Raw genomic sequence first — 25,693 nt, forward strand, 5'->3', positions numbered from 1 at the left:
CCCTCTCTATCTGTAGCCCTCTCACTTTATCTCTCTCCTTTGCTCTCTCCACTCTCTTTCTGTGGTTTCCTGGCCCGAGGCGTTATGCAAAGCCTCCAGAAAGAAGGATTGTTAGCCATGCCAGTCTGTGCCTCTGTGTTGCACACATTTGATTTTAACGACAGCCCTTTCTCTCTTTCTGTGTGACCTTCAGTCATAACTGCTCCGCTTCGCCCACAGCGTCAAAAGCTGTGAGCTGAGCTCAAAACAAAAAGTCATGTTCCACGGTCTCCCCCGCGTTTCTGTGTGTATATCTCATTTACATGATGCGTTTGTAAATGTTACGTCTCGAACGCCCACAGAGTCTAAGATGGACTGCTGAGAAGAAAGGAGGCATTCTGGTGTACACCAGAGCAACCTTCCCCAACCCCCTGCCAATGACTAGATCTGGTTTCAGATTAAAAGCATTCTGGGAAGGGAAGCCATTTTTAAAGCCCTGTGACACATTACCACATCAGTGTGTCCCACCACCACATCAGTGTGTCCCACCACCACATCAGTGTGTCCCACCACCACATCAGTGTGTCCCACCACCACATCAGTGTGTCCCACCACCACATCAGTGTGTCCCACCACCACATCAGTGTGTCCCACCACCACATCAGTGTGTCCCACCACCACATCAGTGTGTCCCACCACCACATCAGTGTGTCCCACCACCACATCAGTGTGTCCCACCACCACATCAGTGTGTCCCACCACCACATCAGTGCGTCCCACCACCACATCAGTGCGTCCCACCACCACATCAGTGCGTCCCACCACCACATCAGTGCGTCCCACCACCACATCAGTGCGTCCCACCACCACATCAGTGCGTCCCACCACCACATCAGTGCGTCCCACCACCACATCAGTGCGTCCCACCACCACATCAGTGCGTCCCACCACCACATCAGTGCGTCCCACCACCACATCAGTGCGTCCCACCACTAGTCTGAAATGGCTTCCTTTCATTTTCTTCATTACCACTGATTGGTGAGAGGCCTGATAAGAAGCCTTATGATGAGATGGACAACCACCACTGAAGGACATTCACCCTGAATTCCCTTTTGACAACTGAAGTGACCTCGTGTTTTTTTTGTCATTCACTATCATAAGACGTCTGTTATGAATGACAAAGGAGTCATTCTTCTGTTTATCCTCCACCTTCTCCTTTCTCCCTGCTTTTCTGAACGACACTGCATATCTCCTGTCTGAATCACTCAAGGTTTGGTTAGACTTTCTGTTGATTCTGTCTAGAGCGTAATCCGTCAATTATACACCCCTAAAAAAAGCAATAGTATGTTTCCATTGTTTTATGGCGTAGACAGTCTAAATATAAGTATTAGCAAGCAGAACCTGTTTTCCATGCTAGTTCTGAAGCAGTGGCCTGCACTTCACAGTATTTGCCACAGTTTCTCTGCCAAGATGTTTCGCCTCTCACAACTGAGAGGTTTAATGAGCTGAGCGAAATCATGTTCCTTCCATCTGGTCAAAATGGTAGCTAAATTAGAGTTGGTGTGTTTTGGCAATCCCTTTTCACTACACCATCTTTTACATTATGTGAACGTAGAACTTTATTATTACAGTGTTTACACTCTACTATGCAATACTTAGCAATCATCTCTAATAGATCATTTTGCAGGATCAATACGTGACCGTGATGACCCTGCGTCATGAGGAGACACACCTGTAGAACACAAACGCACGCATGACAGCCAGGCTGGTGGAGGTAAGACAGAGTACAGAAAGATCCACGCATTCTCAGCTGCTGAAAATCCAATTCTCACACATTTACATTAAGATGATCAAAAAGCTGAAGGTGATCATCTGCCATTATATTAGTATGAAAGTATTGTATGGAAAGAATAACATGTAGCCTAATGCATCTATTATGTTCCACAGAGATTTTGCTGTGATGATGCACAGCAGGTAGCCTAGCAGTTACGAGTGTTGAGCCAGTAACTGAGAGGTTGCTGATTTGAATCCCTGAGCCGACGTGGTGAAAAGTCTGTCTGTCTGCAAGGCCCGTAACCCACTTACCCTCGTTCCAAGCATACACACGAACACACACAAAGTCATCGAGACCTTTGCCAAGCAAGTAACAGATGGCTGTTTGGTTGAATAAGTCATACACTCATTCATGAGAAAGGTGAGCATGTCATGACTCAATGGAATTCCCATGATTTCCCATCATCCTAGGGCTGGGAAATATATTGTGAATAAGCGGTATACCGGTATGAAATTGGACTACTTCACTGTCAGTTTTGCCCTAATTTGGTTGAGTATAAAACTATCCCTTAGAATGAATTGTTGCCAGTCTAGTGTAATGCACTGCTCATAAAACATATATTTAGAACTATTATTATTCAGAAACATAAAATACCACCATACCGTCAAAATAATATGATATTTTGGTCATAAAGTCACCCTCTACGCCAAAACACACCCACACCATTCATCCCCTAGCTCCCCCTAAACACACCCACACCATTCATCCCCTAGCTCCCCCAAAACGAGACCTGCAGTGTTATGTAACTGTCTTGGAGAGAAGTGGTACCCGGGACGTGCGATTATGGGGTTGGAAGTGACTTTCTTTATAACGTCACCTATTTAAACACCGTAGGAGTGGCCCCCTTCCTTAGCCGTGATGGAGCCCTGAGAGTGGGATTAACCATCATGCTCTGGTCTGGAGGCTCTCATGTAACATATCCCTGGTGGATTAGGGCCTGGTTAATGTGCATAGAGCAGCCTGTCAGGGGTAATGGGAGAAACCACATGCTGAGGGAGCGAGGGGTGAGGGGATGAGAGCGGAGGTAATTAGTAGGGTACCTGATGTGTGGAGAGCCCTGGAATGCAAAGGCTTTTCCAGAAGGGGGCCTCTGGCCTGTACCTCCTTTATTACCTCACACTTGGACCCACCCGGTTCAGTCTTGTTCTATAGATTAGGGATAATTTAAGAAGAAGTGATCCTAAATCAGCTTTGACAAGCATAGCATCACTGGACAGGAACAGTGATTGCGGTGTCTGAAGTCCATCTCTCAAGCTTGAACTAATGTACTCCACTGATAAGGAAGTGATGTACTGTCTAGATATGACTTTGTCCTAGTTTCTAACATCCAGGTCAGAGGTTGGCCTTTTTCCACATGAGCACATGTCCGCGTAATGCAGCATATGTTACACATCCATACTGTAGCATGCTTGCCCTTGTAGACTAGGAATTGTACAGATCAATCAGCAGCAATGTCCTGTAGTGAGGAAACACAGAGAGATGTTGCAGTAGTTTGAAAAAAAACATTGGCACATCTGGATGGATGTGTTGACGACATCTTGATGTTTACTGTGTGGACAATAAAAGTGGATGTGAAAGCAAGATGGGATATTGCACAAGTTGACTGTGTTCCTCCTTTTCTGATTGAGGGTCTGTGTCTGTGTGTGTGTGTGTGTGTGTGTGTGTGTGTGTGTGTGTGTGTGTGTGTGTGTGTGTGTGTGTGTGTGTGTGTGTGTGTGTGTGTGTGTGTGTGTGTGTGTGTGTGTGTGTGTGTGTGTGTGTGTGTGTGTGTGTGTGTGTGTGTGTGTGTGTGTGTGTGTGTGTGTGGCACCAGCTACAGTATCTGTGTGAGAGAGACTGATTATAGCTTTGACAAGGCTTTGTGGATTTCCTTTGGCGGTTTTTCTTATCACATGTTAGCTAATGAGGTCGTCGCTGCTGCTCACCAACACCCTGAAATAGAGTGCTGACTTGTGAGCACAGGGGAAGTGTTATTTGTGTATGTGTCGGTAATTTTAAATGGCAACACATTTTGCACTCCCGTGTGTGGGGGGGGTTACATGTCAGTGCCCTGGAAATCTCTCTCGAAAGGTGTGTTTCTCTGGAAATCTCTCTCGAAAGGTGTGTTTCTCTGGAAATCTCTCTCGAAAGGTGTGTTTCTCTGGAAATCTCTCTCGAAATGTGTGTTTCTCTGGAAATCTCTCTCGAAAGGTGTGTTTCTCTGGAAACTCTTTCTCAAGAAAGGTGTTTCTTCTCTCTGTTGTTTTCCCCCCTTTGTTACAGCACTGGGTTGTCATGGTCACTGCTCTTCTTTCAGAGATAAAGAAGTGAATGGCCTTTCAGTGCTCATAGAGATAAAGCCTTTATTTGTGTAGAATCAACTTGAAGGCCAAAATCAACCGCCGTTACCGCACATCAAGTCAGACGATGTCAAGTAAAAAGTTTAATGAATGAGAGCTGCTTTGTTTGTGTTCTCACCAAGCTCCTGTTGCATGATGGGGTGTCGTTTTTGGACAAAGTGTCCAGCCAATGGGTGCTGGGGTGATGGCCGGAGGGCGGCTTGGTATGCCGTGACCTCTCCAGCCTTGCTTTACGACCTCAACATGAGAAAGGGCTGACCCAGCGTTAACTAGAGAGTGATAGCTCTCCTGTGCAGTAACCACATCCAATCAGTTATGGACACCAAACACTGCCACAAAACCTTACAGGGCCCCATATTGTCCCCCCAGGTGCCCATTCACAATTCATGTGCGCACAGGAAGCAGGGTGAGTAGCGATAACGTCATCACATCATCCAAAAACATGGCAGACATTGGATGAATATAAAATGTTAAAGCTGCAATATGTAACTTTTTGGGTGACCCGACCAAATTCACATAGAAATGTGAGTTATAGATCTGTCATTTTCATTGAAAGTAAGTCTAAGAAATGGTAGATCTTTTTTATGTGCACTATTTCTATGCTTCCAGTTCTTAAGTTTTGTTTTTGTGTCTTGTACTTGTACAATGGACTCATGTTTTACCACATAAACTTAAATTAGGCAAATTATTAGAAGTTTAGCAACCAGGAAATGGAGAAGCATTTTCTGGTTGCTAAAATTGTATTATCTTGGAAAAAGTGATGGAACAATAATCGGCCTCAGCAACAATCATTTTTATAATTCAATGGATGTTTTTGCACAAAGGTGATGACTAAAGTGTTTTATTAGGAATTTTCTAATCTGACTTCTCTATGTGGCCATCTATTGAAATTGTATTTCTGGGACGGGGGTCTGTTAAACTGCAGTATCGAAGCAAAACTGTAGGAGTAGTAGAAACCGGGAACCCTAATTGACCCTTGAGAGCCAAGGGGCCTGTGCGCAGACCCAACTTCTATAATGAAGAAAAATCTGTTTAGAATTACTGTTAGGTACAGTACTTCCCCTATGGAATTGAATCATAATGAACTTTTTCCCTTTAGGGATTTATAAATGCAATTGCTATTGCCATTTAGTATGATCCTTTTTGGAATTTAGAATTTACCCAGATATGATATGATTTAACCCTTTACACTTGTGGGAATTGGCATATATGGATAGTTTATATGGTAGCAATTGAAAGGGAACAGTTTGGAGATCATGGGAACATTGTTAAACCAAAGATGAGTACACTACAGTTCACCTGACACAAGACTAAATCCAAACATCTACTGTACTTTTCGCCACATTTTTTGATAACAAAATCTGAAAATACTCTGGATAACATGATAAGACTGTTCCTGGTAAATGTGGGGTAGGTTTAAATGAAAGGACTAACTGGTTCCATGTGGCCACAGTTCCTAAGCAATTTCAATGTACTTTAATGACTCAAAGAAGAGACTTGAACTTTAAGGTACTGTACCGTTGAGGAACCAGGGCAAGCACACTTGTAGTTGTTTAGTTCGGAACTCAACCTTGCGTCCCCGCCATAACACATTAGTTGTTTAAGAAATCCAAAAATGGTCCAATATAAATTGCAATCTGGGTTCCTATTCCTATGCCAAGAGGCCTAACTAAGTTCTAAAATACGATCTTAGAGTGTTAGACTTGAGCAAGGCAATTCAGAGAAACAGGTTGTATATAGAAAGGAGTCAGGTGTGTGTGTGCCACAGCGACTTTTCCTCCCAATTAACAAACAGGCTCATTCTTGAGAAACTTGAGAATGACCCAGGTTATAACATCATGTCGTCTTGTAACTGTACACCAAACATAGTGATCATAAACGGTGACAATATATAATTTGGAAATGTGAAGTGCACATTTGGACTCACAGGTGTTTGGCTTATCTGTATGACATCATAGTTGTATTTATAATAATCTTCAAAATCTCATCTTTTTAAAATACACTGAACAAAAATATAAACGCAACAATTTCAAAGATTTTACTGAGTTCCAATTCATATAAGGAAATGTATTATGCCCATATCTATGGATTTCACATGACTGGGAATACAGATATGCATCTGTGAGTGACAGATAACTTTTTTTTTTAAAGGTAGGGGCGTGGATCAGAAAACCAGTCAGTATCTGGTGTGACCACCATTTGCCTCATGCAGTGCGACACATCTCCTTTGTATAGATTTGATCAGGCTGTTGATTGTGGCCTGTTGTTCTACTCCTCTTTAATGGCTGTGTGAAGTTGCTGGATATTGGCGGGAACTGCAACACTCTGTTTTACACGTCTGGTGAGCATGAAGGCCATGGAAGAACAAGGACATTTTCAGCTTCCAGGAATTGTGTACATATCCTTGGGCCATGCATTATCATGCTGAAATATGAAGTAATGGTGGCAGATGAATGGCACGACAATGGGCCTCAGGATCTCGTCACGGTATCTCTGTGCATTAAATGCAATTGTGTTTGTTGTCCGTAGATTATGCCTGCCCGTACCATAACCCCACCGCCATCAGCAAACCGCTCGCCCCCAACGCCATACACATTGTCTGCCATTTGCCCGGTACAGTTAAAACCGGGAAGAGCACACTTCTCCAGTGTGCCAGTGGCCATCGAAGGTGAACATTTGCACACTGAAGTTACGACGCCGAACTGCAGTCAGGTCAAGACCCTGATGAGGATGACGAGCACAGTTCATGCAGAAATTCTTTGGTTGTACAAACCCACAGTTTGTTTCATCAGCTGTTCGGGTGGCTGGTCTCAGATGATCCCGCAGGTGAAGGATGTGGAGGTCCTGGGCTGGCTTGGTTACACATGGCCTGCTGTTGTGAGGCTCGTTGAACATACTGCCAAATTCTCGAAAATGTGTTGGGGGCGGCTTATGTTAGAAAATGAACATTCAATTCTCTGGCAATAGCTCTGGTGGACATTCCTGCAGTCAACATGCCAATTGCACACCTCCTCAAAACTTGAGACATTGGCCTCCCGAGTGGTGCAGTGGTCTAAGGCACTTCATCGCAGTGCTTGAGGTGTCACTACAGACCAGGGTTCAATCCCAGGCTGTGTCACAACCGGCCGTGACCGGGAGTCCCATAGGGCGGTTCACAGTTGGCCCAGCGTTGTCTGGGTTAGGGGAGGGTTTGGCTGGCTCCATGCCGTCATGAGACCAGAGAGGAGAGCAGAGGACATGAGGGGAAATGTCCCTGGTCTCTTTTTCCCTTGTGGGAGGAGGACAGCCCGCAGGGACTGATGCCCTCATTATTTCAACTCTTTTGTTTCCCACAGTTAGCAAGCACAGTACCAATTTCTTTGTCATATAGTATATTAATGCAACCTTAACGTCCAGTACATTCTGTCCTCTCCAACTGACCCATCCCACCTTTTTCTATCCTCATCCCATGCTCACTCTCCTCCCACTTCATTGAACCATATCTTATGGAGAACCCAGAACAGTCATGGTGTTAGTTGAGGAGCTCTGGAGACTGTGGTAGCTGTGTCCGTTGGCCCACAGTAGAAACTGCAAGCTGTCATTAGTAGGCTGTTGATTGGAGAATAAGGCCTGGACCTTTCTAATCAGCTGTTTTGCATGCTATTCCTGATATAGCCTAGCTCTGTCTGTCGGGGGGGATTCAACTGCATGTTTTGGATTAGCTCCCTGGTGTTGTGAGGGAAAGATTCGAAGTGGAGGACTCAGTAAAGAGTGAACCTGTGCTGTACTGTGTTTGTGGTGTCCCAGCCCAGTGGACTGACTGTATGTGTTTAGACTCGTCTCTCTAAGGGCCCTGCTGCCTGCTATACAGACACACCCACGAGGACCAATCCTCCTTTCCTCCTCGCCCTGCGCCTGGGGACACATTGTGGTGGTGTGTTGGTAAAGATCATTATGACACGTACTGCAATCATGGCGTGCTCACGCACATTTGTGCCCATTTGCAAACATGCACCCACGCATGCCGGGCGCAATAATGGCATGCACACATTTTTATGGATTGTAATATTTGTGTGTGTGCTCACCAAATCTCTCTCTTTCTGTCTGTTGTTGCACAGGGATTGGCTGAATAGCGATAGACGCTCCCCTACCATCGAGGACACTCTGCAGATGAGAGGTGGTCGTCTGCCCGTCCAAACTGCCCAAAAGACCTTCTCCCCATCAGTCCTCACCTAAGATGGCTTCCCACGGCCTTCTCCTGCACTGGAACGGACTGGAGCAGAACTGTGCCCTACCATGGTGATCATCTTCTCAAAAACACTAGAAAAGAAGAAAGGTGGCGATCATGTAAGGGCTAAGGACACTGAATATTTGCTGCTGGTAAGTAAAACTCTGCTAGCTAGACCTATAACTAAAGTAGTGTAACAAGTTCCTTACAGGTGCCTCTCTCTCCACCGGCCTTGGAAACATGAGACTTGGGCTTTCTATTGGCTTCTCTACAATACAGCCTATTGTAGTTTTTGGCAGGGTGCTCGCCATCAAGGTGTTAACTTCATATGGCCTCTACGTTGGTCCTTCTAAATAAATTGTATATTATTCTACCTCAGCGTTCAAATCAAGCAATTTGGGTAAAAAGGCTTCAACTGAAATGGGGCCAATTTGAGTAGTTTTTCCTCTTTATAACCCTCATTGTGTACTGTAAGGTGTCTAGCAGTTCTGAATGCTGACATTACACTGTATTGCTGTGACTCCCAGTAACGTTAATGACTCTGCTGCTTTGCCCTATTTCTCTATGAGCCAGCCTGCACCACCCTGCTTGTTATTTTCTCTGAATTGTTCTATATGTTCCCGGGTGAACAGTGTGTGTGTGTGTGTGTGTGTGTGTGTGTGTGTGTGTGTGTGTGTGTGTGTGTGTGTGTGTGTGTGTGTGTGTGTGTGTGTGTGTGTGTGTGTGTGTGTGTGTGTGTGTGTGTGTGTGTGTGTGTGTGTGAGCGCGTGCACTCCTTCGTGTTCGATGCCTGAAAAGTTATGTACGGACATGTTTGGAGTCTGAGTAAATGAGCCTAGTCTAAGCCATGTCCTCTGTCTGTTTTTCCCTGTCTATCCCTCCATCTGTCTGTCAACAGCGTGAGCGCCACACCATGAGCAGAGGGACTACCCTCTTCTCCTGTGGCACTGTGGGTGAGTGCATCCCTCTCCCCTTCACTCAGACTCAGTTGTCCTCACCATAACGTTTCTTATTGTCTCCTCTTAGGCTTTATTGACCTGGGCTGTTGTGGAAACTGGTTGAATTGAACATCTGCTTTTCATGTCCTCCGTGCTTTTCATAAAAACTGTCTCATTATTTGTTCCCATTCGCTCGCGTTCATTTCCTTTGTCTTGTTCACCAGCTTGATGCCTCGTTACAAGCTCCCCCATAACTGTTTCTGCTGATCCCCCTTCTGTCTCACTTCTCTCTTTCTCCTTCTGTCTCTCATCTCGCCTTCATGTCTGGTGTGCACCTGCCGTCACACAGAGCTGTGTACTGCACTCATGGGACTTAACTGTAACTGAGTGTTGTTTTGCCTTTGTCAATGGTTCCCTTTTGGCTCGGTGAACGTCACCCCCCCCCCCGCCCGTGTTAAAAGACAAGCTACTGTAAATAGGAGTCCCATTGGACCCGCCCTGTCGTCTGTTCAATGTACCCGCGAGGGGTTAACACAAAGGATGCACGTCCTACAACTGCTGTATCTACTGTTACACCTGACATCACAAGACGTGTTATATACTATTATATGGCTTCAGGTGGGATTTCAGTCCTTCTTCAAAACATTTTTCACTGGGCTAGGTGAACCTTTTAGGTGTTTTCTCCTGTTGTTATTTTGTATTCTAGACATTCTTGTCAGATCATGTCGTCGGCCCCGTTAGTTGTTTTTTGGGACTGAAACAAAGATTTCTGCCCACCAAAAATGGAGAGAAGCATTTGAAGGGATGGGTTTGGACAGGGGTGGGCCACTTGCTGCCAATTGGGTATCAATAGAGTTCTGTGTTAGCTTTGAGCTCAGTAGTGGCTAAGTTAGCTAGAACCAGTGTGATAGGTGTTTTGCCTGTGACGAGTAATGTCGGCTTAGTCATTTGTCAAATTCTGTCTGAATTTAAACCAATCATTGGTATAGGAAGCCATCCACCTTCACAGAATAATAAGCCTAGCTAGCCTATCCTGCTAACCAAACCAGCTGTCAGACTAAGACACATTTCCCCTGGGATGGCTGCTACCACTATGTTAGGTAGCAATAAGCTGTGCTTAGCAAAGAGATGTTGAGAAGCAATGAAGGGAATGCCCAGACACCTAGCTGCCTCTCTATCAACATTCATAGGACTTTTTGAAGTTTTCGTTCAGTCTGAGAAAAACCCATCAACAGTCAATCAAGTGGTAGAGCATTGGCCGCTTCATTGACCTGAATGTCATTGTTTGTTTTGTGACTGGTGTTGGGCAAACACCACTGTGCCACTGTTACTCAAAGCCTGCTCGTGTCAAGTTTTGTTAGCTAAGCGTTCTGTGACAACTGAAGTGTTCTGTGACAACTGCAATGCTATATAATACAAAATGTGATTTGATTAATGACACACTGCCAGGTTGCTTGTATAATCCTGTACTACCAGAAAGCTCAGGCTATTGCCCTGCCAGCCACTATGCAACTGAACGGTCTACCCAACTCAGGAGCTAGCAGCTCTGTTCCAGCAGGTAGTGTTCTGTCAAGCAGTGCAGCCTGGGTCGATCCAATCCCCTGTCTGTAGCTAGCCATTCTTCTACTATCCTGTCTCGAACCACCTTAACCGGGCATCTAGACCTTGAGTGATGCGTTTCATCTCTCTCTATTAAAACTCCTACCGATGTGACCATACTCGCTTCACACGGTATTGTCTCTAACCAAGAGCTGCTACTGCTGGCCTATTCTCCCTCTGGCCTCAGGCTGCTTACTGTCTATTGTTTTCTGAAGTGAGGTGTGCGCGTGCGTTTTGGTGTACGTGTGGTTATTTTCTAGGTTGATCATCCTAACGCGCATACGTGAAGAAGCTGCACACGGTACCTCACCCTGGAAGTTTAGCCCTGCTGTCCATTTCATTATTGTTTCACATGAAGCTAGCCTCTAGAGGAGATGAAGTGGGATTTTTCACAACTCTGTTAGATGGCATAAGGGGCCTTATGTTGTTAGAGGGGACACGCAATAAGGAGGAGCATGTTATGATAGTAATGATTTCAGCTTAGGCCCCTGGTACAATAACTTTCCATCTGTTCTGTCCTGATTTATATGTCCATTTTTTTGATTACATTTTGTCAAATTAAATTATATGTATAAGTGTTCGTTCATATGTGTGTGTTTGCATGTTTATAAGTGTGTCCATGTGTTCCAGAGGCAGACAGGTGGCTGGACCTTGGCCGAGGCTGTGCCATCCAGCGAGGGACGCCCTGCGAGTCCGGCTCCAGTCTGGAGAGCCTGTGGGACGTTCAGCCCGAGGAGTGCCAGCGGAGGAGCCTGGTCTGGGGCCACGAGGTTGGCCCTGCCACCGCCATCACCAGCCTCATTCGAGACCTTAACCTGGGCGATGCCAAGCTGGCAGCCACCCAGTCCCTGGCCCTCGCCAACTCCACTTCAGCCTCCACGGCACCCCCTAGCAAGCGCCAGTGCCGCTCACTCTCCTTCTCTGAAGAGTTTGGTGGCTGCCGGTCTTCATGGAGACCTCAGGTGTCGCGAGTGTGGACGGCGGTGGAGAAGAGGAGGTGCCACAGTGGGGGGAGTGTGCATCGCTGCTCTGGAGGAGGTGGTATAGGAGGTGGTGGAGGTTTTTCAGGGGGTCATTTTCCTGCCATGCAGCGGAGCTCCAGTTTCAGCCTGCCCTCACGGTCCAACAACCCCACAGACGGCGCTCTGGAGCTGCCCTGCTTCACCCAGCGCCTGCCCCTTCACCCCCTGTTCACTGCCTCCCCTACGTCACCCTCCCACCACCACTACCACCACTCCCTCAGGCCCCTCTCCTTGTCCCATGAGCAGATCAGCCTGCCAGAGCACCACAGGGAGGGGGCCAGCTCCCCGGACTTCACCCAAGAGATGGGGAGACGTGCTGGACAGAGAGCAGGGGGGACTGGGGGCCTGTCCCGGAGCAAGTCCCAGCCCTGCGTCCTGAACGATAAAAAGATTGGCATGAAGCGCAGGAGACCAGAGGATGCACAGGAACCACGGCCCTCCCTGGACCTGGCCAAGATGACCCAGGTTAGTAGCCACTGAGACACACACACCCCAATGGTCTGTCAAGAGTGTCTGCCCATACCAAATGACTGAAAGGCAACTGTAGATCAAGACATATTAGTGGATTATGATTATGTTATGATGACTCAGACATTTCACAGAGCTTTATCCTTATTTACTAATCTCGATTAAGAATAGATCAAGTTTCATCCAAGTCTTTACACAGCTTTAATACCTTTAATAACCTGAGTGCATAAGGTTAGATCAGGCCAAACAAAATGGCTAACAAAGGAATACTTCTGTTCAGAGATGGGGAACGTTCAAGGTTTCTTTCTCTGTGTCTGATCTGGTGGGGGATTAAAACAGGCTGTATTAGGTTTTCTGGGTCAGTGGTTTGTAGCGCAGAGCGTAAGTGTTTTCAAGCCTCCCCTTTGGGAAGTGGCATTAACTAAGGAGCATTTCTTGTGTTCCGTCATGCTTCACACCGCCATGCTCTACCACACTCGGCTCCGGTTATCATTTCATTGACTCTGTTGGATAAACACACGATGCAAAGGTTGAACCCACACAGTCCACTTCCCTGCCTACATTTTTAGCTGGATCACATTCTGCCTGGCCTGAGGGTGGCTTGTTTGTGCTTGTGTAATGTCAGAGGAAGTCGTGGAACTGCTCTGTGATTACTACTTGATGGCTCCATATAGAATGGATCGATAGCCTACTGGATACAGTCTAATTTTGCACATTGATCAGATGTTGAACGCAGCCAATTAATGTTGAGACAGCACTATATGCAGTCTTCAATGACCCAAGACTTGCCTGGCTCACTTGGCTCTATCCCTCTGACCAATGTGTCTCCCTTGAGAATGAGCTGAGATAGCACAGTTTGGAATTTAAATCCAGCACATATAGGGCTCCTCCAGGACTAGCTCAGTGTAAACACTGATGAAGCTAGCTGATATTACTGTGTGCCTCTCCGCCCTCCTCAACCCTGCTCAGAGGTCCCCTATCCTCTCTAGAGATCTCTAAATCTGTCCTAGAAAGCATCCAACCTCAAACCCCCCCGCCCCCCCTTCCTGTTCTCTTCCCCCTCTCGAAGAAACTGTTCCTCGCCACACTGAGGGTATAGCCAAGGTTGAATCAACAAGTGTTCAGTAATGGAGCCTAGCATGTTTCCTATGTCCATGCCAGCCGCTAAGAGAGGAAAACCAAGAGCATTTTCATTATCCACACCAGTTACCTCCTCTCTCTGGAATTCCCCAGTACGCCTCTCCAATGGCTCACAGGCTTTTTTTCTGGCATCGAGACGACCCGAATGGAGGCTACTTTTTTTATCACCTTGTTTTTGTTTTGGGTTGGGATTGCTCGACTGCGCTTTAGCATTGTGTGAGGAGCACTGATGAGATCGTGTGGTGCGGGTTTGATCAGTAGTTTCAAGCCTCACACGCACGAAACCAGATATCCACTTACCGGTATTTACTCTCTCAGAACACAGAATACTGTAGGTCACAAGAGCACACTGACACATTGATACACAAACACATTGTCACAGATGCACACACCCAAACTCAGTCACTCTCAGTCAAACTCAGTCCTTGTGAGTATAGTAAGGTTTAGGTAAGGAAATGAGTCTGACCCAGTACAATAAACTTATATTTTACATTAGTAATTTAGCACTCTCTCTTATCCAGAGTGATTTACAGTTAGTGCATTCATTCAGTTAGCTAGGGTGGGACAACCACATACCACAGTCATAGTAAGTACATTTTCCCTGAATAAAGTAGCCATCAGCAAAGTCAGAGCTAGTAAGGGGGGAAAGGCAAGTGTGTGTGTTAAATTACAAAAGGCTTTTGGGGGGGGGGGGGGGTATTTAAGGTACTCTTCGAAGAGGTAGGGTTTCAGATGTTTTCTGCTTGGCTGCTATACTGAAACACAAGCAGAAACAGTCTGTATACAGCACTGCAGATGTACTGTAGCTCCATATAACTGTACTGAAACACAAGCAGAAACAGTCTGTATACAGCACTGCAGATGTACTGTAGCTCCATATAACTGTACTGAAACACAAGCAGAAACAGTCTGTATACAGCACTGCAGATGTACTGTAGCTCCATATAACTGTACTGAAACACAAGCAGAAACAGTCTGTATACAGCACTGCAGATGTACTGTAGCTCCATATAACTGTACTGAAACACAAGCAGAAACAGTCTGTATACAGCACTGCAGATGTACTGTAGCTCCATATAACTGTACTGAAACACAAGCAGAAACAGTCTGTATACAGCACTGCAGATGTACTGTAGCTCCATATAACTGTACTGAAACACAAGCAGAAACAGTCTGTATACAGCACTGCAGATGTACTGTAGCTCCATATAACTGTACTGAAACACAAGCAGAAACAGTCTGTATACAGCACTGCAGATGTACTGTAGCTCCATATAACTGTACTGAAACACAAGCAGAAACAGTCTGTATACAGCACTGCAGATGTACTGTAGCTCCATATAACTGTACTGAAACACAAGCAGAAACAGTCTGTATACAGCACTGCAGATGTACTGTAGCTCCATATAACTGTACCGTATGTATTAAACTATGAATATGGTTGTTATTTTTGTACTGATTTAATTGGGTCGTCATTAGTTACCACCTGCCACAAAGTCATAATTTTGGTTAAACCCTGCCTATTTCCACAATCTCTCTTCTTAAAATCTGATTTTAAACCTAATCTTAACCACACTGCTAACCTTATGCCAAACCTTAAATGAAGGCCCAAAAAGCAAATTTTCGTTTTAATTTGTTTTTACTATATAGCCAATTTGGACTTTGTGGCTGTGATACTGTAACGAGTGACACCATTTGTAATGCAGGTTTATGGGTGAGGGGTACGCCAGACCCAGAGAGGTGTTATGGTCTCTGGATGAGGACAGATGAGGAGTGTTAACTGCTGGTTGGTAAAAAGGAAGTGTGAAGCCGGAAATTTTAGGCTGGTTACAAAATGTGTTCTGCCTGACATTAAGAGAGAAAGAATGGAAAAGAGGGAATGTTTGGAATAGATTCGATTGTATGGAATTCTGTCCTCTCCAATGGAAGTCGGATTGGTGTGGGAATCATTGAATTGTCTTTTAATTGAGATGTTAATTTGTTATGTCACTCTGTTCATATTTATTGACCTTTTGGTTTGTGTGGGAAGCAACTCAGATTGACTTTAACGAGCATAATTGCATGAGAATGTGATTGCCCAATTCTCTCAGAGGCTGTTTTTACATGTGAAAGTATTCAAAAGGGCAAATCCACCTTCAGGTCACTATGGGTGTGTATGCATATGTCATGACGGTATGACGGTGAACATTAAAAGTGAATGCTTCTTCATGTATGAAAGTTGGGCCTTACCCAGTGAATAACACACACACTCCACTCCACTCTGTGTAGAGAAACTAGGTGTGAGGTGTCAGTACTCGGTCTACCATGGATTGGTTAAATGGATTAAGGTGTTGCTGTTGCATCATGTAGACCTACCAGCGCTCCTATGACCTCTGTCAAGACTACATCTAAGGGAACTACAGTGTTTGGCTACAGTGAGAGTAAAAGGTTTGTTATTCAGCAGGTGGAACATGTTGTACATCCATCCCCCTTGTGTTTTGGATCAAATGACTTGTATAAAGATTTTTATAACTAAACCAAGATGGACCACAGCCTGTCGTTTCAGATGGGAACAAATGAGTCATAGTGGGCAGAACAAGCAAGGAGGTGGGCAGAGCCAAGCACGAGCTAGCGAGATCCTATTGGCGCGTTCTAGCATGCATGTGCATATTTCCGTTAGAGAATGCCTACTCTGTGAAGTGAGCATGTGCAATAACTCAATTTGTCTTTTCACTCCTTCTAAACAACGCGATTATTTTTTATTTTTTTGCAAAGAGTAAAGTCTACAAAACTTAGTCAACTCTGTTTCTAACATATTTTAGTTTTGGTAACAGAACATTTTATTGAGATCAAATGTTTCATCGATGACAAAATTAGCAAGAATGTCAGCCAAAATCCATATCATTCCATCTTCTCCCACTGCCGGCCACTGGGCTTCCCCTCACTACCATATTTGGTAGTGGAAACGCCAAGCGGATGCTTTACATTTATACATCCGGTGAAATATCTGTCTCATTGTTCTATCTGTGTTTGTATTATGTGTCCAGCGCATGTTGTAGATCAGAGATCATCAACTAGATTCAGGCGTGGGCCTATTTGTTTCTTGAGTGGACGGTCAGGTGGCCAGAACATAATTACAAATCCTTTGTAGACTGCAAATTGATCTTGAGAAGCCCAAGCAGATATAATATTTGACTAAAACATAATAATTTCAAACCTTGCTTACCTTTGTATACAATCACAAATACACTACATGACCAAAAGTATGTGGATACCTGCTCGTCGAACATCTCATTCCAAAATCATTAATATGGAGTTGGTCGCCTCCTTTGCTGTCTTAACAGCCACTCTTCTGGGAAGGCTTACCACTAGATGTTGGAACATTGCTGCAGGGATTCACTTCCATTCAGCCACAAGAGCATTCGTGAGGTTGGGCACTGATGTTGGGCGATTAGGCTTTGCTTGCAGTCGGCGTTCCAATTCATCTCAAAGGTGTTTGATGGGGATGAGGTCAGGGCTCTGTGCAGGCCAGTTAAGTTCTTCCACACCTATTTCGACAAACCATTTCTGTATGTAACTCGCTTTGTGCATGGGGGCATTGTCATGCTGAAACAGTAAAGGGCCTTCCCCAAACTGTTGGGGTAGGTAATGGGTTTCCACTGCTCCAGAGTCCAATGGCGACGAGCTTTACACCACTCCAACCGGTGCTTGTCTTTGCGCATGGTGATCTTAGGCTTGTGTGCTGCTGCTCGGCCATGGAAACCCATTTCATGAAGCTCCCGACTAACAGTTTTTGTGCTGATGTTGCTTCCAGAGGCAGTTTGGAACTCGGTAGTGAGTGTTGCAACCAAGAACAGACTATTTTTACGCGCTTCAGCACTCGGCGGTCCCGTTCTGTGAGCTTGTGGCCTACCACTTCGCGGCTGAGCCGTTGTTGCTCCTAGACATTTCCACTTCACAATAACAGCACTTAGAGTTGACCGGGGCAGCTCTAGCAGGACAGATAGTTGATAAACTGACTTGTTAAAAAGGTGAGATCCTGTGACGGTGCCACGTTATAAGTCTCTGAGCTCTTCAGTAAGGCCATTCTACTGCCAATGTTTGTCTATGGAGATTGCATGGCTGTATGCTCAATTTGATACACCTTTCAGCAATGGATATGGCTGAAATAGCCGAATCCACTAATTTGAAGGGGTGTCCTGTTTTGTAAACTGTGCATTCGGAAAGTATTCAGACCTTTGACCTTTTCCAAATTTTGTTACATTACAGCCTTATTCTAATTTTATTTATTTTTTAAAATCCTCAGTAATCTACACACAATCCTTCATAATGACAAAGCAAAATAGTTTACAAATTTTTACATTTCAAATGTATAATTAAAAAAAAAAAAACAGATACCTTATTTACATAAGTATTCAGACCCTTTGCTATGAGACTCGAAATTGAGCTCAGGTGCATCCTGTTTCCATTGATCATCCTTGAGATGTTTCTACAACTTGATTGGAGTCCACCTGTGGTAAGTTCAATTGATTGGACATGATTTAGAAAGGCACACACCTATAAGGTCCCACATGTCAGAGCAAAAACCAAGCCGTGAGGTCAAAGGAATTGTCCCTAGAGCTCTGAGACAGGATTGTGTCAAGGCATAGATCTGGGGAAGGGTACCAAAACATTTCTGCAGCATTGAACGCAGTGGCCTCCATCATTCTTAAATGGAAGAAGTTTGGAACCACCAAGACTCTTCCTAGAGCTGGCCGCCCAGCCAACCTGAGCAATCGGGGGAGAAGGGCCTTGGTCAGGGAGGTTACCAAGCACTAGAGTTCCTCTGTGGAGATGGGAGAACCTTCAAGAAGGACAACCATCTCTGCAGCACTCCACCAATCAGGCCTTAGAGCTACCAGACTGAAGCCACTCCTCAGTAAAAGGCACATGACATCCCGCTTGGAGTTTGCCAAAAGGCACCTAAAGACTCTCAAACTATGAGAAGCAAGATTCTCTGGTCTGATGAAACCAAGATTGAACTCTTTGGCCTGAATGCCAAGCGTCACTTGACCCCGATCAAACATCTCTGGAGAGACCTGAAAAATGCTGTGCAGCAACGCTTCCCATCCAACCTGACAGAGCTTGAGAGTATCTGCAGAGAAGAATGGGAGAAACTCTCCAAATACAGATGTGCCAAGCTTGTATCGTCGTACCCAAGAAGACTTGATGCTGTAATCGCTGTCAAAGGTGCTTCAACAAAGTACTGAGTAAAGGGTCTAAATACTTATGTAAATGTGATATTTCAGTTTAATTTTTTAGCCAAAATTTCTAATAACCTGTTTTTGCTTTGTCATTATGTGATATTGTGTGTAGATTGAGGTGAAAAAACATTTGAATACATTTTAGAATAATGCTTTAACCTAACAAAATGTGGGAAAAGTCAAGGGGTCTGAATACTTTCCGAAGGCACTGTATATAGTGTATCTCTATATATATATATATATATTATGCGTGGGAATACTTGGGAACAGATTTCCAAAATTCAAATCACTTTGAGCTGATTTCCTGGTGTTTTTACAGTCTCTTTTATGTCCAACAATAACCAAAATAATATATGTACCAGTCAAAAGTTTGGACACACCTACTCATTCAAGGGTTTTTCTTTATTTTCATTATTTTCTAAATTGTAGAATAATAGTGAAGACATCAAAACTATGAAAGAACACATATGGAATCATGTAGTAACCAAAAAAGTGTTAAACAAATCAAAGTATTTTTTGTATTTGATATTCTTCAAAGTAGCCACCCTTTGCATTGATGACAGCTTTGCACACTCTTTGCTTTCAGCTTCACCTGGAATTTATTTCCAACTATCTTGAAGGAGTTCCCATATATGCTGAGCACTTGTTGGCTGCTTTTCCTTCACTCTGCGGTCCAATTTATTCCAAACCATCTCAATTGGGTTGAGGTAGGGTGATTGTGGAGGCCAGGTCATCTGATGCAGCACTCCATCACTCTCCTTCTTGGTCAAATAGCCCTTACACAGCCTGGAGGTGTGTTGTGTCATTGTCCTGTTGAAAAACAAATGATAGGAGAAATCTGTCTTGGTGCTTAAAATTGAAAGCATCCTGTCGGGCTGTATCACCGCCTGGTACGGCAACTGCACCGCCCGCAATCGCAGGGCTCTCCAGAGGGTGGTGCGGTCTGCCCAACGTATCACTGGGGGCAGTGACTACCTACCCTCCAGGACACCTACAGCACCCGATATTAGGTTGTGTGTATTGTTGTGAATTGTTAGATATTACTGCACTGTTGGAGCTACACCCGCAATAACATCCGCTAAACATTTGTATGTGACAAATACAGTTTGATTTGATGAGAGCCAGTTTCATCATAGCGCTTGATGGTTTTTACGACTGCACTTCAAGAAACTTTCAAAGTTCTTGAAATGTTCCGGATTGACCAACCTTCATGTCTTAAAGTAATGATGGACTGTCGTTTCTCTTTGGTTATTTGAGCTTTTCTTGCCATAATATGGACTTTGGTCTTTTACCAAATAGGGCTATCTTCTGTATGCCCAGCCAACCTTGTCACAACACAACTGATTGGCTCAAACGCATTAAGAAGGAAAGAAATTCGACAAATGAACTTTTAACAAGGCACGCCGTTAATTGAAATGCATTCCAGGTGACTACCTCATGAAGCTGGTTGAGAGAATGCCAAGAGTGTGCAAAGCTGCCATTAAGGCAAAGGGTGGCTACTTTGAAGAATCTCAAATATAAAATATATTTTGATTTGTTTAACACTATTTTGTTTACTACATGATTCCATATGTATTATTTCATAGTTTTGATGTCTTCACTATTATTCTACAATGTAGAAAATAGTAAAAGTAAAGAAAAACCCTTGAATGAGTAGGTGTGTCCAAACTTTTGACTGGTAGTGTGTGTGTGTGTGTGTGTGTGTGTATATGTGTATATCCCTCAGCCATACTGATGCAATGGGGTGTGAATTGTGTGGATGCGTGTTGTGCTAATGGGCTAAGGCCCAGCCACCATGGGGAATTTGTGTGTGTCTGAGAGAACTTGCAGGGTAGAGAGGGGGGGGGGGGGTATTTATTTCTCCCTAAATCTCCCCTGCTGGCGGAGGGCTGGCAGAGGAGTCTTGTGGCCTATTAATATCTCCTCATTGGCCTGAGTTCAGGCTCATAAAATGAAGGGGGGCGCTCTCTATCCCTTCTCTCCTCCCCTCCATTTCTGGAATGATAGGCATGGTGAGCATAGCTGAGCTGCAGTCCTTGCCGGGTTGTGGGAACACCTAAGTGGGTGGGGTGTGGTGGCGGGGCGTGGCGTGGGGCCCTGCTGTGACAGCAAACTATACACACATGCACACACAGGTAGATCTGCTAAACTAGTCATAGTCTGTCTATCTCTGTCTGTCTGTCTGTCTGCCAGTTATGGGTTAAGCTCTACTTCCCTCCCTTCCTTTCCTGTCCCTCCATGTGCTGTCCTGTCCCTCCCTGTTCTGTCCCTCCGTGTGCTGTCCTGTCCCTCCCTGTGCTGTCCTGTCCCTCCCTGTCATGACCCTCCCTATCCTGTCCTGTCATGACCCTCCCTATCCTGTCCTGTCCTGCCCCTCCCTGTCATGTCCCTCCCTGTGCTGTCCTGTCCCTCCCTGTCCTCTCCCTCCATCTGCTGTCCTGTCTCTCCCTGTTATGTCCCTCCCTATCCTGTGCTGTCCTGTCCCTCGCCGGTCCTCTCCCTCCATGTCCTGTCCCTCCCTGTCCTGTCCCTCCCTGTCCTGTCCCTCCCTGTCTTGTCCCTCCTTGTCCTGTCCTTTCCTGTTCTTTTTCCGCCTGTGTGTGTTTGCTTCAGGAGGTCTCTCTCTCTCCACCCCATAACACACTGTCTCTCTGGGGGCAGCTTATTGTACCAGTACCATGCTTTTTATATGGAGCTAGGAAATACGCTCTGATGAAGAGCTGTATGAGTAGCACTGTTTTGCCAGCTTGTTAGTAGGGTGTTGTTTTGACTGTTTGTTCACAGCCCCATTATCCAGGGTGATATTTCCTTAACCTCTTAGCCCTGTATGTGTGTGTGTTTGTGTGTTCCCACACTAGCAGCTGTCCACACTATCCAGCTAGAACAAAATGCTATGCGCCTTCTAGGACTGGAGGGGCTTACAGGACTGTGTGTGTACTGTGTGTGTATATGGGGGTTACTCAAGGGAGGTGCTCTAGAAGAACAAAAAGCTGAGTAAACTTCAGAGTATTAAAGCTCCTTACCCCAAATCCTGGTTGTAGCCCAGGAGGATTTAATGGGAAGCATATTGCAGAGAATACCCTCCTCCTGCCGTCCACTCCCCCCCCCCCCCCCCCTTCTCTCTCCCTCTCTCCTCAGTGGGCTATAGGAGGGGTTACTACAGGGGTTGAAGAAAGAGGGTGAGGCCCTCAACAACAAAAAAGTGTGACAAAAATGCCCAACGATGCCATTAAATACTGTTAAATGTCAGCACATGGTGTTTACATACATGGCCTTTGCTGGTCTGTATTTTCTTTTTGAGGTAACTGGAGCGAAGCATTGGCCTCCAGTGTTCACCTGACATACAGTATTATAATATATTGTAGGTGTACCAGAGTATGTCTGAATGTTAGCCCTGCTCATGTTTTAGCCACAGAATGTAAAGCTGACGTCCAAAGATAGTAAACATTAAAGTTATATAAACGTATCACTTTATATTTATTGAAATGCCTTTTGCTTCTATTTTCTTTCTCTCATAACAAGCACATTTTGGAAAAACCTTTGGTAAAAGTCTCTACCAGTTCATTGTAACCGGAAGAAGTGAATGAGGGATTTGAGGAACCGTATGCTTTAGGAACACATCTCTATTCACCTCTAACATCTGCTACTGGGAGAGAGGGACGCTTAACCCTTTCACGGCTGGAATATCTCTGGTCTGCCTCTATTGGAAGGCGGAGGGAAAGTCATTTAATGAGGGGACACGTTTTTTAGAGAAGCAAACATTACACAATAAGGCATCAATACCACATTCAGTACGTATACTGACACAGATGGAAAAAGATGGCTATGAACCGTCCTTAAATGCCTAGAGTAGCCTACACCAGTCTGAATATAGATGTGTTATGTTGATGATACAGGTTCACATATGGGTGTAGACATAGGGGTATCTTGCATTGGCAGTTGGCACACAAAGAAGTGAAACTCAGTCAGTCCTGTGTTGGGCCACATGGGATGTGCTAATCAAGGTTATGGACAGGCGTTAACAACCGAACACGTGCACACAGCCATACGCACAGCTCTTCACATAACACATGTTCAAACTCTCTCTCTCACGCTCATTAGTAAACACACAGTCTCTCGCTCTTGAGCACACATGTCGTTGTAACACAAATAGCCTGCTTTGCATACCTTTCCTGCGCACAGTGTGTTTGGCGTACACACATGTCTGGTTTCTGAAAGGAGAGATCACACCCTGAGTAAACAGAGAGCTGCTCCAGAGTCGTTTTTTCTCTCCTGAGGGCTTGTGACGTCCATTTACTAGGAACACACAAACTCTCGCTCTCTCTCGCAATAGCAATAACCGTACCTAACCCCCTTTGTCCAACACACGATTATTCATAAGGGTCAACTAGATGATGGGTGTATGAGTTGGCCAGTGCAGTTCAGGGGGTTTACCAAGCTAGGTCAAGCCAAACAATTGGAGGAATCGTATATAGAACATTGTAAGTCTTCAGGAAAGTTTGTCCCTTTTTGTCTGTTGTGTGTTTTAGTTGTTCATCCCCTCAGTGCGGCAGGACAGGGAGACCCATGGGGTTGGGAGGAAGAGGATACCTTTGTGGTTTGCAGCTGATTGCGCCATGTCATCATTCCACTGTGTTTCCTCTGACTGAGTGACTTACCAGAACATTAACAAAACTAGCTCCCTAGTGGGAGGGTGAGCTCAGCTCCACCGGTGAAGCAGGAGTCACACACCCATAGGCCATAAAGGTCAAGCTCTCAGGTTTCTCTCAACAACTGTGTTCCAGATGACTTAATGACATTTCTGAAGTGTGACATGCATAGGTTTTGTGACCTGAATCAAGATTGAACAGTGAGACGACGATACTATAAATATTTGATGTGTTGTTATAAAGTTATACTAATCAATGTCTCCCTTTCCCTCGCATCTCTTCTCTCAAACAGAAACTCCAGACGTTCCACAGCTTGAGCTGTCCTGGGTTCTCTGGTCTGGACAGCTGTCGCTCATACATGCCCCCGCCCTCCGCCAGGAGCTTGAGCCAATCGGAATCTGACTTCGCCTGTGCGTCTGACCTATGTGCTGAGACTCAACAGGAAGTGGACGAGGAGGAGGATGACTCTTCTTATAAGGAGCTGGACAGTGACTCAGCGTGTAGCCTGGACTCCAGGCCCGGGTCACCATGCAGGGGAGTGGGGGAGAGAATGGGGCAGGGACACACCCCCTGGAAGGGTGAGTATGGGAAAGAGAAGGACATCTACCAGCTGGGGGGTGAGCTGGACATCGACCAGATCGAGAGGAACTGAATGCAACCTGAAGCTTATGGATAAAGGATTGTCATAACCTTTTATGATGGCTGAGGAATGCTTCCGAATGTTTGCCCGGAGAATTTGGAATTTCATGACCACGAGAAGGATGCCTTACGTATGATAGGTGGATATTGAGCGGGTTGAAATGACCTCAGAGAGAGGAACCTAGCGATTTTAGACGGTGGTTTTTGGAACATTATAAGGATGTTTGTAAATGCAGTGGGGGGGATATTGTATTGTGTGTAATGTCAACGAAGGACAAAGCACGTGTAAGTGTCAGTAGAAGGTGCTGCATGTTGAATTGGCAGATGGCTTCTTTGGTTGAACTTTGAGATCCTGCGGGACAAACAGTTGTTTGGCACTGTCTCGTTGTCTTTCTGAATCTAAAGGCAGTGGCTTTCGCTTGGCGACGTGCAGCCTAACTCAGGAGTGGGAAAGTGAGGGATAGTCTTTCACACCTCCAAAAAGCCCTCTCTCCTCTTAGCCTGAGTACCTCCCTATACACCTGGACTGAACTAACCGTAAGTTTTAAGCATTAGCAGAAGGAATATGCTACAACTTCTGCTTTTCTCTACCAGACTGGGGGGACATGATGGACCGGGAGAGAGGGATGAAATAGAAGAGGAGAGAAACAGTATTTTTTTCTCATATAGACATCACCTTGACACTTTTCTTCAACTATACCTGCAGGAAGGACATTCCCTGTTGAATTCCAAGTTAGCCTCTATACCCTAGCCCCTATACTCTAGGCACTCCTGTAGATATGAAAGGAAGACAGTACCAGTATTATGGTCATTTCTTCACCTTCCCTTCTAACAGGTGGTGTGGAGTTTTCACAATATTGCTTACCTATCCAAGGGTTTCAGATTGCCTAGGGGATAGGGGTCAATTTGGAATTCCGTCATTTGGAATTGCGAAAGTGTTCACACACCATCGCTGAATGTAAATAAGCTTTTAAATGGGTTTGGAAATAACAGGCAATTTGGTCGGTCAGATACATGTGTTGTCTTTACACCTCAGAATACCCTGCTCGAAACAAACCTTTATGACGTTTTGTAGATTCTAATATGCAAAATGTATATTTGAATAAACACTGAATTTTAAGTTTTCAGTTCTAATATCAATGTATATTTTTCTAAATGTATTTTTTATGATCTGTTTGTGAAGGATCTGAATTAAGAGGCTTTTCTTTAACAGGATAGACATGAAATAAAAACACAAACTGCCTCTGCTGTGGTCATGTTTCATTATTATCAGGGAAGGGTGCCATTATACATGGTACAGCTTGACATTCAGTCTTCATGTCATAAACACGACATGGTGTGTGTTTACATACAGTAGATATGCTTCTGATCTGATGTCCTCTAATTGTTTATAAAGTCATTTAACCGCCATTGACTTTGGCACATGATGCCACGCGAGCTGTTTATACCCTGTGATGGATAGGGTCAGATAGGTAAACATCCGTGTGCTATATGATACCGTTACACAGCCCACCGGCACTAAAGAAAATGGCAGAAAGTCTAGAATACCCTTGCAACGCCACATACCTTGAACTGAGGCAAGAGGAAGTGATGTCACAGCCACAGGAATGCTTCTTCTCTCCTCAGTTCAGTAGGAAGGCAGACAGACACGTCATCA

The 25,693-nt window shown here is 45.0% G+C and overlaps 1 protein-coding gene across 5 annotated transcripts in view; it reads left to right on the forward strand.

The window, feature by feature from the left end:
- LOC139562141 (protein FAM53B-like) overlaps window positions 1–25,279 on the forward strand; it is a 31,561-nt gene extending 6,282 nt beyond the window's left edge. Inside the window, exons 2-6 of one of the 5 annotated variants that reach the window (XM_071379526.1) lie at window positions 1,667–1,753; window positions 8,250–8,511; window positions 9,258–9,312; window positions 11,527–12,383; window positions 23,690–25,279. In XM_071379526.1, the coding sequence (XP_071235627.1) occupies window positions 8,428–8,511; window positions 9,258–9,312; window positions 11,527–12,383; window positions 23,690–24,049 (1,356 nt within the window). In that variant the 5' untranslated portion in view covers window positions 1,667–1,753; window positions 8,250–8,427 and the 3' untranslated portion in view covers window positions 24,050–25,279. Of the gene's footprint in view, window positions 1–1,654; window positions 1,754–5,726; window positions 8,074–8,249; window positions 8,512–9,257; window positions 9,313–11,526; window positions 12,384–23,689 lie in introns of those variants that run through there. The other 4 variants (XM_071379527.1, XM_071379528.1, XM_071379525.1 and 1 more) reach the window with 4 other exon arrangements.
- The last annotated feature ends 414 nt before the right edge of the window (window positions 25,280–25,693 follow it).

This window comes from Salvelinus alpinus, chromosome 32, assembly GCF_045679555.1.
Source record: "Salvelinus alpinus chromosome 32, SLU_Salpinus.1, whole genome shotgun sequence".
Taxonomy (NCBI): Eukaryota; Metazoa; Chordata; class Actinopteri; order Salmoniformes; family Salmonidae; genus Salvelinus; species Salvelinus alpinus.